The sequence below is a fragment of the Pezoporus wallicus genome, unplaced genomic scaffold, assembly GCF_028554395.1.
Source record: "Pezoporus wallicus isolate ANWC-B61680 ecotype Strahan unplaced genomic scaffold, APGP_CSIRO_Pwel_v1 scaffold_2584, whole genome shotgun sequence".
NCBI classification, from domain to species: domain Eukaryota; kingdom Metazoa; phylum Chordata; class Aves; order Psittaciformes; family Psittacidae; genus Pezoporus; species Pezoporus wallicus.
The window spans coordinates 10,291,676-10,305,497 of NW_026642851.1; the positions used below are offsets into that span (position 1 = coordinate 10,291,676).

A 13,822-nucleotide genomic window follows, 5' to 3' on the forward strand; every position below is an offset into this window, starting at 1 on the left:
GGTTATTTAAGCCACAGAATTTATGGAGCAGGGAAGTGCATCATCTCTATCCATGATCCCTTAAGGCAGTGGCTAAGTTCCTGCTGAGTTCGTCACCCCTTTGTCACATCTTGAAGGCAGCCTGCCGCCTCTTCTCACTAGGCACATCACCAAGCCAGACAGAGTTTCCTCTGGGAAACATCAGTTACAGATGTCCAACTTCCTGCATCCAGATAACTAGATTCAGTCAAGAATCCTTGCTAAAATTAATTTGGGAAGACAAGAACTTTTAAGAGTATGTATAAATGTGTAATTCAGGTTTCATATCTAATTTATTCACCCTCTGTCAGTGATAAAGTCACATTACAAACATTGCTTTTTAGTACATTGCCTGGGATAACACAGCTGTGATTTTGCTACGTTAGCATTCCAAACTTCTTTGCCAAGCCAACCAACAAAGTACTGGACAAGACCTTTGGTTCACTTATATATTTATGAATGGAAAAAGTCATAATGTAAATTTACTCATTAAAAAAACTTGGGTACAAATTACACATACATAAGACCACCCATTTTTTGATTCACATGGACACCTTAGACCCAAACAACTCATTGAAATAGACTTTAGTGAAATACTCCAGGTAAAGATTACAACAATTGGAAGCATCTTGGATTTTTAAAAAAGTATATTTCAATACATAAGTTTGTATGCATGCTTTAAACAAATATAGTTCAAGAATGAGCAAAGAGTCTAAACAAAAAGTAATATGACCAGCACTAACATTAAACTTCTCATCCAGATTTTAATATGTTAGTCTAACGTAGTGTTAGTTACCATGCTGTACTGAAAAATGTAATGGCACAATCTGATCATGGTTCATTAAATATTATACCCTACTTCCCCAGAATATTTAGGCTGGTCATAAAATTAACAATGCATAAGTAAATAAGTATAACCAGTTATAGACAGTTGCTTGTTTTACAAATTGCCATCAAGTAAGACATACTGTCTCCAGAGACTCTGAGAGATGGACATTCAATCATACCATTAAAACAAACAGTATGGCCTGAAGAAATGGGCACATTTTTATTTGAAAGTATATTAAGACAATTCTGTTAGCTTTAGTTACCCTTGTAAATAATCATGGTATGACTGAATACAAGACCCAACTTGGAAAAGCAAAGGATTTTAATCGGCATAGTGCATGATTGATTCAACGTAATTCCCAGGAAACAAGCCAGTTACTCGATTGCAAACTCCTTCATACCAGCCGTCATCATTCTTCTTTATCACATAAATGATTGCACCCTCCATAAATGACAGCTCATCGTCTTTGTCCTTTGTATAGTCATATATAGCAACAACTGTGGATTGAACAGGGACACATTTAGCATTTTATTCATAGCACCGGCATTAAAGAATAATTGTACTTCAAAAAAATGTTACAAGTTTGCTATCCCGAGATCTTCCATAACCAGTTCATATGCTCTCCCTCCTGTAGTTTACGTCCAGAAGATAAAATTTCACTTTTCTCACAATATTAGGTACCAGTAAGAAGCAGGTGGTCACTATACTTAAAAGCTCAGCTGAACTACTGACAGAGAGGTACACTTGACTGCAACTCAGTAAAGTGAAGTGTACGGACGCTTAAAAGCCAAACTATGATATAACTGGCTCCATGAGTGTGGCATCATTTCTGGTCAGATTACCTCAAAAGCATATAGATCCCTGGACAGAGATCTCTTGATGAGAGAAAGCCTAAAGAAAACCCCAAATTAAATAAATAATTCTGTAGAAATGGACCAACAGAAAAAAGTTCTACGCTATGGGCCCTGCAGCTCTATAGCGTGTACTTCAGCACATCCTCCTGTGAACAGATGCTGAACACCACTGGACGGAAATGGATGCTCTTTGTGACAGAGCTCCTCTGCGGTAAGAGGTTTTGGTGTAACTTTTCAAAGAGCTGCAGTGAGTTGTAAGTACTAAAGTTACTGCAGGAAAAAGCAGAAGTGAATTTACAGCAGCAACAACTATTTTTCAGTACCTACTTGATGAGTGTATTACTCTTCCCAACCTCCAACTCACTGTGTGCAATTAACAAAGATCTCCCTAAGTCACCCCCAATAAGACTGTAATTAAAAACTACCACTGTGAATACACAAACTTTGGACATCACAGTCTTGCCCTTCTAAACAGTTAACATGGCTTTATGCAATTGATCCGTTTCATGAATTTCAAAAGCCTACTCACTTTACATACATACACATACGCTCAGAAATCCGATGTGTTAACGCCTAGCAAATAATGATGTATCAGTTACTGTCACCCCATGGGTACTTGTTGCATGCAGTCCAGCTAGGAGCACAGATGGAACATGGGGGTTCCGCTGGGACGGGACAGGACAGGACAGGGTGTCAGGCATCCTCCCCCATCTCACAGGCACTACCATACCAGCCAGACCATGGGAAAGCTGGCATCCTTGCTGTTTACAGAATGGTGGTTGTCAGAACACAGACAACTCTAGAGGCAGGAAATTGGCATCTCAATTATTCATGGGAAGAGACATTTACTGTATGAGTTCATACCTAAGTAGACTTTATAGTCTGCTGATCCAGAGTCACTAGGAAGTCTCCAAGGAAGCCTCACTGCATCTTACAGTTGAAAAGTCTAATGATCTACTCCAGCTACCTAGTTTGATGGAATAAACAGCCCAGACTTCCTGGCCTTTCTGCAACACTATTTCTAGACAATTGCCATCAATCCTGAGATAGCTACAGACACAGTCCAGCAGCTCATCAAAGATGAAAGCCATCCCATCATCTGCTCCTCATCATGACAAATTTCTTTTTTTAATCCATTCTAGAATGCTTGAAGGTATTTTATAATCCTTCCAGAGCAGGATTATATTTTATCACATTAGGTGTAGCCACAGACAAGCAAAAGAATGATCTGAGTTCTGACTTAGCAGGGATAATGATTGTTTTCAGACCCAAGCAAAGCCCTCTGTTCCCTTCAGATACCATTATCTCCTTATACTGCACTAACAGAGCTGCAACACCTCTCTTACCTTTCTCTATATAGTTTTTAGGTGCCCAGGCAGGATCTCCATCTGCATAGGGATCGCTGTACTGCACGACAGCGGCCTCCTCATCCTCATAATCCACAGGAGGTGGGGGTGGAGGAGGAGGAGAGTCATCAAACATCGGCATCTCATCGGGAGGCGGTGGGGGGGGAGGAGTCGGGCTATCAGCAACTAGAAACATTTGGAGATTAGTTTTTTCCTTCAAACCAGAACAGTGTGGAAATGCAAACAAACCTGAGGCTGTATACTGTAAATAAACAGGGTGGGGGGACAACACACAGCATGCACTACAACACCATGCACTGATTAGAAACAGAGGCTTTGTATTAACAGCTATGACACGCAACTACATTATTATTAGTGGTCAAATCTACGTATAAATGCTACTAGAGTCAAAGCACATGCTGCAGGGCGTAAGCTGAACACCAGCAGAGAGGCAAGCTTCCTGCCCCGACGCCCATGCGCTATGGGGCTAGCTGCAGTGGTTAGCTATGGGAGGACTCCGAGTGGCACCCTCTGAGCCAGGCAGCAACAGGCCTCTGGGCTGGACCAGCAGCTTGATTATTTTTTACCAAATCATTCATCTACAACAGTCAATTCAATTTATTTCTGAACACTGTTTCCTTGGATTCCTTCTCTCTCAAAGTAGCATTAAGGTGACAAAGAGATCCAGTGTGCATCATAGAAGAAGGGAAGGGAGACTAGTGTTTTAAGATTTAACCAGGTAAGAGAAAACCAAGAAGAAAAGCTTTGTACAGATCCTTATCTTGCGGCCTAGCTTGTGTCCATAATGTGCACATATGTGCACATATCCAGGATTCAGTTAATAAATGGAAAATCTACAACAGGCAGCTGCTGCTCTTGGGGGGAAAAGTGCTGAAGAATTAAGTGTATAATCCAAAATGTCAAATCCCTGCCCTGAGATTCTCCAATCAGCACAATCACAGGTTGCTTCAGGAAAAGGAAAAAGAGAAAGACATTATGGCACAAAACACTCTTAAAATCAGCTCATTAAATTAGGTTTTGGTCACATTCACAGCAGCTAGCAGCAAAAGAGATGCAAGACATCAAGTCACTTGTCCTATTCCTTGGGAATTGTGGTCCACTAAACATGGACCTAGGTGTAGGTACTATGGAGCCAGAAGTTACTGAAAGGAAGCTATTGTCACTATACTCAACTATTAGCAATACAGATTTAATTATACGAGATTTGGGAGTCTGCATGTTGAAAGGCTAAAAACCACTGCTCTGGAAATGGTTTGACTCAAAGGAGCCATCAGGCTGTGCACATGCTCCAGAAGGTGTAGCTCCAGCACATAACCACTAATTTTAAGAAGAAAGCCAAGCCGCAGGGCAAGGACGGAACAATACTGAGAGAAGCTTTAGCTACTGCTAGTTACAATGGCACTGCAGATTAGCAATCAGGCTTCTGCTTGCTTTAATGCTCTTTACTTTCACCTGGCCAGCACTCCATCAAAGACTGACCCTTGCTCTTCAGCCATATGACAAGGGGCTTGAGCATAGCTCCCATGTCCTAACTGGGTCAGACTAGCTGCACTGGTATAGGGGAAGCCAATTCTCCAGCTGCAAGGGAGCTGAAGCCAGCAGGAGGTGCTGGGTCAGAGGCTGCCTCAGCCCTGGCACCTAGCCTGCTCTCTGCCCCTTGACAAGCTAGTGCTATTCTTCACCCTGAAGCCCAACTGCTCTTCAGCTTGACCAGCTGAGCTGTATACCACACAGCTCTCTCCATCAGTAAGACTGGATGCCACTCTATTAGCGATTCCTCTCCCATACAGAAGCCCATTTATGTCATTTGGAGACAAACTAACAAAGTCTTTGGCTGAGTGAATGCTACATCTTGACTACATTACTGAACAGCACTCACAAGCAGGCTTCATTAATCCACCACAGACACGTGACAATGCTGTTTATGAATAGATGGAGTCTGTGCAGTAGTTTCAGCACATCTTTCACAAAATTTATTTCTCTCCTTAATTTCTGTCTGCAGCCAGGAAAAAACTCAGTACTGAGACAACAATCATGTGTGATCTTAAGAAATCCTTAAGAAATGCAAAAAGTTGTATTTATTCAACAACGAAGCTTGTTATTTGAAAAGAGGGCAGAAAATGCAAGTGCGAAAGCACCAACATGGACCCTAACTGAAATGCAGTGCAGAAACTGCATGCTTTACAGGAAAGCATTTGAAACAGTTCAACTTTACATTTAAACAAGGGGAGAAAATGGAACAAAACATTAGACAACTGCCACCCCAAGGAAGCTTTCCCCCGTCTTGGATTTTAATGTAAAATATTCCTAGTTCTGAACTTAGAACAGGCAGGCTGTAGAACAGCACTACTCTTTCTAAGGGAGGAAAATAAAAAAAGCATACAGAAAATCACACTAAATAAGAAAGGGTAAAAGGATCAGTATTTATACAGCTCCAAATCGAGACATCTTCTCTTGTGTGTATTCACATCCCTGTTGCCTAAATGGGGACCAGCAGACTCCTTTTGAAAGCCCTGGGTGCGACAGTACAGCAATTCACATCTCATCAGCTGTCCCTGGGCACTGGACACACTGTAAATCCTCACTGAGGGAGATACCCACAGTCTGGGCACAGGGCGCAGGAAAAAACAACAGGTGCTGCATAGTTTCTAAGCTCTCTGTCCTTATTCTCTGAAAGAAGTCCACCACAGAGCAGAGGATGCTGATTTTCCAACCCACAGACCATCACGGTAAGAAGACAAGCCTACCCACGTGTCTCCCTAGCTCCACTCCTCCTCCAGAGACTCCTTGCAGAAGATGAGGCAGATGAAAGTCTAGCGCACAATGCCAAAACTCAACAACAGCCTCCACAGCCAGTCCTGCCGAGTGTGCGCACAGACTGCCTGCCACACGCGCCCTGCCTCTGAAATGAGGTGGCAGCAGCAGCTCAAATCCATACTCGTTATGTAACTGTCAAACCCAAGGCACTGTTAAAGGGAAAAAAAAAACCTAAAAGAACTGTTCCTAAAACCAGATTTCAAGCTTCAGCTGTTTCTGCTGCAATCTCGTTCGCAAGTCAGCTTGCATTTTGTTGTTGCACACACAGACAAGTCTGTCCCTTTCACCTGTGCTCTCCCCAGGGCTGTGCCATTTCCAGGAGGACATATTTGAACAATTCAGAAGCAGATGTCAATTATGTTAAGTTTACCTGCAAGTGAAGACATGCGGCAACCTCCACCTTCAGTAGGTTTACCTGTATGCTCTGAATTTTGGAAAGGGTCGTCAGCACAACTTTGTAACATACTTACGCCACATCAACGTGATTCTTACGATTTACCTAGCACAACACCAAAACACCTTCTTTTCAAATGAGAACCAGAGAGATGCCTCCTGTATCTAGGGTACCCTCAGAATATGACCACTTAAAAGCTCTAATGGGAAGCTGAACAGCAGCACTTGTGAGATCTAGGGGGCCACTAAAGATAAGCTAGATCTATATAGCTACTACAGTAGTAGTAGCCCGAGATCCTAGCAACTTCTCTATGGCTCCCAAACACATCAGAGACATTTTGTGTTTACTTCATGCCTTATCTACACTGCATTCACTCTGTTGTTTACAGAACTCCATCTACTCCTACAGCAAAGATATCACCAGATCAAGGAACACAACTTTACACCTGCATTAGCATTTGGGACCGTAATGGTAAAAGCAGAGTTACTAGAATGTAACACCTTGCAGCACAGATCATGGCCAGGAAGCACATCTCTCACAAACCTAACAAGCAGAGCTATGCTGCAAGAAGCTCAAAAGGGAAATGTGTCCAGAGAACACAAAGAAATGGAGAAGAAAGGCTGCTGAGAGGAGATATACCTTACAAGCTCCTTTATAATGGCATCAGGTCATAAAAGCACACATTTTCAATTGACTATACAGCTTCCTGAAAACTACTACAGTATTAGAATCAATGGTTACACAGGACATATTTTGACAGTCTACATAAGCCTTTCTAATAACAACTAATCAATTATCCCTAGTGAAAGCACCTCAGGCAGGATGATTCAACATGAAATTAATATTTTTAATTAAGATACATTTCTATATTCACACCAAGCATACGACATGGATTTCACAGTATTTCTGTAACAAATTTGCAGTTCAGAACTTAAATGGGTCATTAATAATCATGCACGTGTTACAAAATATTGAAGAGTGTGCCCTTCAGCTCCAATAGCGTATTGACACTAGAATGCAAGATGGTATTAGCTTCTGGAAAAGGAAACAAGAGTCTGACTTGCCAGCCATGCATGCTAGAGGAAAGAGTAGGCTCTACCCTTTAACAGCTCAGCTTGTCCAAACTTACTGTTTTCCTGCACCCTGGCCACGAAGCCTGTGAGAGGTATCTGTGGAGTCAATTGAGGCATAGGGGGAGGGGGTGGAGCAATAGAAACTGGTAGCAACACACACACACGATATTGGGGCAAGTCAAACAGACAAAGGAAAAAAAAAAGGAAACAAACAAAAGCAGCCGTCAGTAACAAGGACTACAAAACAAAGTATGTAAAGAACAACAAGAACACACACACAAGAACCTCCTTCAAGCTAGTGCTTCCAACAGGGCTGAATTCCTGGTTTGCCAATGGAGGATCAAAAAGCAAAGCATGCCCCTGTGTTCAGCTGAATAAGAAGCCAAGTGCAGGCTGCGCATCTGGATGCTCACAGGGTATGCGTGTGAAGGGGCTTGCTCTGCTTCACTTGGGGAGCACACAAAGCTGAGCTTTCTGTCTTGCTGCCGAATAAATACTGAATATCAGTAAAGCTTATCTTTTCAAAGTACACTATTTGAAGTAGAGGCAATTTTCACAGGATTCTGGACTCTTCCTCTGAAATAAAAGAGGAGGATGCTACCTCCAGTGCAGCAATGAATATGGATACTTCATATTCATAGAGAGCACCTCCCGTAATTTTGTTCTGCTGGCTCAGGGGGCACTGGGCTGGCTCTACTATGTTTCTGTTTAACATAGAAAAAGGGACCTTCCTGCTTGTTGGTAGGAAAACCAGATGGATTTAGAGCATAATATATTTATACTTCATGTGTATATATATATACACATATATATACTTCATGTGTATATACGATGTATATAATGTATATACTTTATGTATATAATGTTTATGTATATAATGTGTAACTTTATTCTAAGTCTTCTGTGGTTAGAATGCACTCAGCAACCTAAGAGGCTGGCAATGACTTCAACAGCTACAACTACCTACACTAGAACACAAAGTTCCCCAGGAGGCATTTTAAAAGCTCATCTTCTCTGAAATATGTACCTATATGGTGAGTAATGAGATAAGACACACGGCACCAGTGCCGAGATGCTGGGCTGACAGCTGAGATGCTCAACTCTTCCCACTACAGGTAGGAAGGAGGCATGGTAGCAGTAGGGCATGCCATTCAAAGTATCAGCTCTGCCAGGACATGAAGCAGGGGGAAGAAAAAGCAAGAAAAATAAAAACCCCAACAAAACATCACAATGGAATTTCTCTTGCACTGAAGCAGAGAAACTCCTGTGAAGGTGGGAATTCAGCAGGGTAATCCAGTTGGAACCAAATTTGAAAGAGGTTCTCTACTTCCAAGTAAGCAACAGTTTTAAATAAAGCCATAACTAAGATTAATGTGTGATGAATAATAATGGAGCATTTAGTTCTTTACAAAGCAAATAATCAAATAAACTGTATGGGAGAAATGATCAATAAAAGAAGAACAAACAGGTTTCTCACAAAATTGAAGTAAACATCTAAGAAAAAGCAGAGTATTTTATAAAATGAGAAGTAAAGCCTTAAGGAAACATGGGACCTGGATTTAACGTCAAGACAGTAGCATTAACAAAAAACCAAAAACACCAGTAACAGAAACAGAGGAAAATAGTTTAAAGTAGAAAGACACCCATCAAAATACTGTTTAAAAATTTTGACAACCAGTATTTTGAAAACACCAGAAAAGCCAGATTAAGGAACAGCACCTGCATTTGAGCAAAAAATTGCTTTGGACAAACGTAAATGTTCAGAAACAGTGGTGTGCACAGCATTTAAGACAACTATTTCCAAAAGTAAAGTCCTGTTTATTCAATAGAACACAACTGTTCAAACAGGGGGGAGCTTCAGTTGTTATGGTGAATTAATTTGGGGGAACAAGAGTGTGGAGGAAATGGAAGGCCAGTATGGATGAGAGAATAGGAGGAAAATCAGGAGTGGGGAAAAAAATAAATAGACTTTGTGTCTGCATATAAAAATGCTTTCTGATAAACGTAATACTTCTCAACCACTGAGAAAACTCTTCGGTGTCTCAAACATTTTATTGTGCATTCTTTCCTTAAGAGTAAGTACTCAACAGCAAACACTGGTCCAAAGTGATCTTCAGCCCAGTCATCAACATTTCTTTTTAAAAGAAATAGCACTGAAGTTTAAGGAATTGGCATTCTGGCTGAAGAACACCACCAGAAACCAGTAGAGGACTACCACTCCTCTACAGTGTTTGTGGTCAAAATTTACAGAAATGGCCAAGAAGAGCTGTTCTGATAGAAACAGCTTTCTACCAACACTCAAGTAGATCCTTATTTTGCAGATCTTTCTGCATTGAACCTCATTTACCCTGCTGGGTAGGTAGGCAGGATGCTGCTGACTCAAACCTGCCCACTTGCCCACTGCATCCATCCCTTCCCTCATCCATCTCCATCTATATTACTACTAGTGTGGAAATGCAGAGGAGGAGTCTGCTAAAAAGAGACTGAGCTCTTCTTTAACAGTCAAACTTAAAACCGAAAACAAACGAAAAATTTGGAATCAGGAAAGGACTTAGGAAAGAGACAGAGACAGGAAGGAACTGTGTAATGGGAGAGGTTTGTTAAATGAGCATTGCGCTGTGACCATACTCTCTTCCCACTAGCCCAGTAGTGGAAGGACTGTACTACAACTATATTGAGACTCCTGCAAAAAAATTGTGGTTTTAGTTTATGTTCTCCAAGCACACCTGAAATGCTAAGCATAATGTGCCTATAATTAGGTAGGCAATCATAATAATTTCTTGTCATGAGTAACAGCAAACAAGTCAGAGGGGAAAACAGTATAATTGCATATAGTGCAATCACTACACAGCTTCAGTATGGCTTTTCTTGTTTGTTTTTCCTTCTATTTTAGGAAAGAAAGCAGTAATCTGATTGATGCTCTTCATAAACGAATTAAAATGCCATGCATGCTTTTACAATAATTTTGCTCAAAACAGTTTGTGATTTCAGAGCTCAGAAGCTTACTTGAATTTTGAGAATAAAGAGGCCCGCCATTAACATGAGGTTGAGCAGAAAATGGGGCAGTCACAGAAGGATTCCGTCTGTATCCACCAGAAGATGCTGAAGAAGTGGTAGAGTTGTGTCGTGAGATTTGCCTGGTCATTGTGCCATACTGGGAACCAGGAGCTGAACCAGGAGCAGCTGAAAAGTATTAGCCAGAGGAACCAAGGAAAAGACTTAAGCAGAGCATTACTTGGGATAGAATGCAGAAAACAGAAAAAAGCCCAGACCATGGGAAATACTTGATTACAGGTCTCCAATAATTAAAGGCCAGTACCAGGAGATTAACAGAAAACAAACATCCCTGTTATGATCAATAATGAGAAAAAAAAACACACAGGACATAAACCAACATTCATATAAAGGGCATTTGAGAAATACTGAGAACTACTTTTGAGAGACTGGACTGGAAAATTGAATCAGCTTCCAACTCCTAAGCATATCTCAGTAATTCTACATGCAACACCCTTTGTTAATAAACACGCAGGAAAAAAAATCCACATTCTGCTCATTTTTCATTGTGAGCCAGAACTTGTCTCCACTTTAATATAAAAAAAAAGCCACACTAACAAAACAGTAAAACAAATGTCATGAGCTTCAGGCATTTGGCACACTTATCAATTATATTTGCTGGTTGTGCTTTTATATTGATAGTATTTGCACTAACAAATCAGAATCACCAATGCCAGCTGACAGAAAGATATGTCACTCATTCTTCAAGGACACCCATTTTTACCTTCCATATGGTTGCTGCACAAACTTCAAGGTTAATAAACCAGATTAAGTTCTCTTTTGGATTAACCTCTGACAGAGAAACAAATCACACCTTGCAAACTAATGAATCTCACATGTTGAGGTCACATGGATCAATACAATTTTTAAATGCAAAAATTGTTTTGTAGTAAAATGTTTTGTGCTTTTATATCCATATGTATGTATCTTATATAAATACACGTAAATATAGATAGAAATGCATACACACAAAGAGCATGTGACCAGAAATTTAAAGTCCTGTAACACTATCCAAAGTCACTGTTGCTTCAGTAAGGGAAAGTGCAAATGGTTACGTGGGTCAAAGCCTCCAAAGCTACTTTCGTAACACAATCAATGAATTTTGTCATCAGCCTGTGATGGGAAAGGGTGAGGTATTTTTTCCTGCCTATTTGGAAAGTGCTACTTTTAGATCCCATCCTAACAGCTCTATGTAATGCTTGAGACAATTCTGCAAGAACTGTTAGCTCATATCCTCAAGTTCTCCAGTTGCCAGCTGCCTGCAGCATTACAGAATCAAACCCAAGCCACTGTGATGGACACTTTTGCTTTTTAGTCACCATATGTCCACAAGATAGAAGACACAGATCACCCTACACATCAGCTACCATTTTTAAGCCAAAGAGCAACTGTTGTGGCTTAGTTTCAGCTGCAGCAGTGACATAGCAGAATACCAATATTCAGGTTGATTTTGAGTTCTTATAGATCAGACTAACTGGATCTTAGCTTCATTGGGAACAGAGATTTCAGGCAACTGATTTCAAACCTTTTCCCCATACCTTGTGCATTTACCTTCAGAGGCTTTAACCACAGGAAATTAGTGGAGCTTAGTTAAAAAAAAAAAAACACAAAAATTCCCAGAACTGATTTTTATACTAAAATCATGTAGATCCCAGTACAGAAGAAAAAAACCACCGTCACTAAGTCCATTAGGAGGAGGTGATTATTGATTATGCAGCATGACTGCAATCACTTCAGCATTGATACAAGTCTCACCTATCAGATTGCCCATCGGGAGAGGTGGTGGCAGTGGTGGTGCTGGCATGGGTCCAGAAGGAGGAAGAACAGAAATGTGAGCTAATAAAGTAGTTTATAATCCCAATTAGGCCATATTATTAAAAAAGTAAAAAATAAATAAATGGAAAGCATGGGCATTTGATAGGCTTCCAAAATAACTATAAAAAATCCACTTCTGCCAACTAGTACAAACTCAGGCCCTGATCCTACACAGTGTTCTGTACCTGCAGCTCTTTATTCCCCTTGATTTTTATGGGATGACAGACAACAGTAAGGATTTCACGCCTGTTTTACCACTGCAGGATCAGAAACAGCTGGGAAAGGAAAGCCTACACATGCATACGTGAAGACTTTTCATCTGAGGAACAGAAGTTTAAGAGGTGCAATAGCAAAACTACATTACACCAAAACGCCACCATTTTCTTGCGCAAATTAGCTTACAAAATACACAGCTAGTAAACAAGTGACTGAGTTGGTTTATTACCAACAATCCTGACTGCTTATTATTGACAGATTCTACACATTATCATTCATCATTCTTACAGACAAACGAGTATGCTTTCAATGCCGAGAAATTCTGCACAGTTCTCATTTACTGCTGTGCTACCTTATACACACAAGTTCTACTGCATCAATGATCTCCACCATACAACACTGGTGGATAAGCCTGAATTCTGCTACTACCAGTGTTTTCATAGGTCATCTTCTGTGTTTTAATATACAGTCTTCTACTTAGTTAAAAAAACAAACAACAAAACAAAGAAAAACAAAAACCAAACCAAAACCAAACCATGTACCGGCAGATGGTAAAGTTTGCAGGCTATCTCAGGAGACAACTGAAACAGCCCATCAAACATAGTTGCTGATGCTTCTCAAGGCATCCAGAAAAGCCGAACTGTAGCTAGGCATTTAAAAATCTACTTAAGCTTTAAAAGGATACCCCTCTCTCCTTCTCTCCCCTTCCCACCTTGATTATCTTGTAAAAACATGCACTGACAAAGGTGTTTTAGCCATCTGCTATTCTGTAAGTGATTCTTCTGCAGGTACTTTTAGTGAAGAATTAAAACTTCAAATGTCCCTCAGAACGCATATTTCCTGACTAGCACTGTGCTTCAGGACAGCTTCTACCCCACCGTATTCACTCAAAATCCCTCTGCAAACACAAGTGAGTGACATTACAGCCATAAGTTAACATAGGAAGAGTTCCGCATACCTGGTCCAATGGTTGGTGGCGAAGGTGTAGGCACGGCAATGGGAATGCCAATACTGCTGCTTCCACTGTTCTCTCGACTGCCACTTCCTCCACTACTACCGCTACAAAAGAAAACCGCAAGTATTAGCACAGCGTTTCCTACAAAGGCCTATCAGCAGTCACACCTCCTGTGTGAGCTCTGCTAGTCCAACTCAATTATAGACTGCTGAAAAAACCCCTACAATATGCCTCTGTTCGTACCTACAATTGCATAATAAAGTCTGGATGCATTACATCCCTAATAAATGGAATTAGCTATGCTGATAAACATCTGATTAAATGCTTCAAAAATAGAAAGGTAAGAACCATACCAGTTCTAGGCAATGGAGTAACAAGTGCAGGAATAGTTCAGGGACCTTATAATTTTAATTAATAAGCTGGGGCTGAA

General features: G+C 40.7%; 1 protein-coding gene across 15 annotated transcripts in view; it reads right to left on the minus strand.

Moving 5' to 3' along the window:
• Positions 1 to 453: 453 nt before the first annotated feature.
• Positions 454 to 13,822, minus strand: part of ABI1 (abl interactor 1) — a 79,224-nt gene continuing 65,855 nt past the window's right edge. For 2 of the 15 annotated variants that reach the window (XM_057432664.1, XM_057432649.1), the window contains 6 exons: positions 13,396 to 13,496; positions 12,162 to 12,242; positions 10,359 to 10,535; positions 7,409 to 7,495; positions 3,048 to 3,233; positions 454 to 1,344 (listed from right to left, as the gene is read on the minus strand). In XM_057432664.1, the coding sequence (XP_057288647.1) occupies positions 1,169 to 1,344; positions 3,048 to 3,233; positions 7,409 to 7,495; positions 10,359 to 10,535; positions 12,162 to 12,242; positions 13,396 to 13,496 (808 nt within the window). In that variant the 3' untranslated portion in view covers positions 454 to 1,168. The remainder of the gene's footprint in view (positions 1,345 to 3,047; positions 3,234 to 7,408; positions 7,496 to 10,358; positions 10,536 to 12,161; positions 12,243 to 13,395; positions 13,497 to 13,822) is intronic. The other 13 variants (XM_057432654.1, XM_057432651.1, XM_057432665.1 and 10 more) reach the window with 10 other exon arrangements.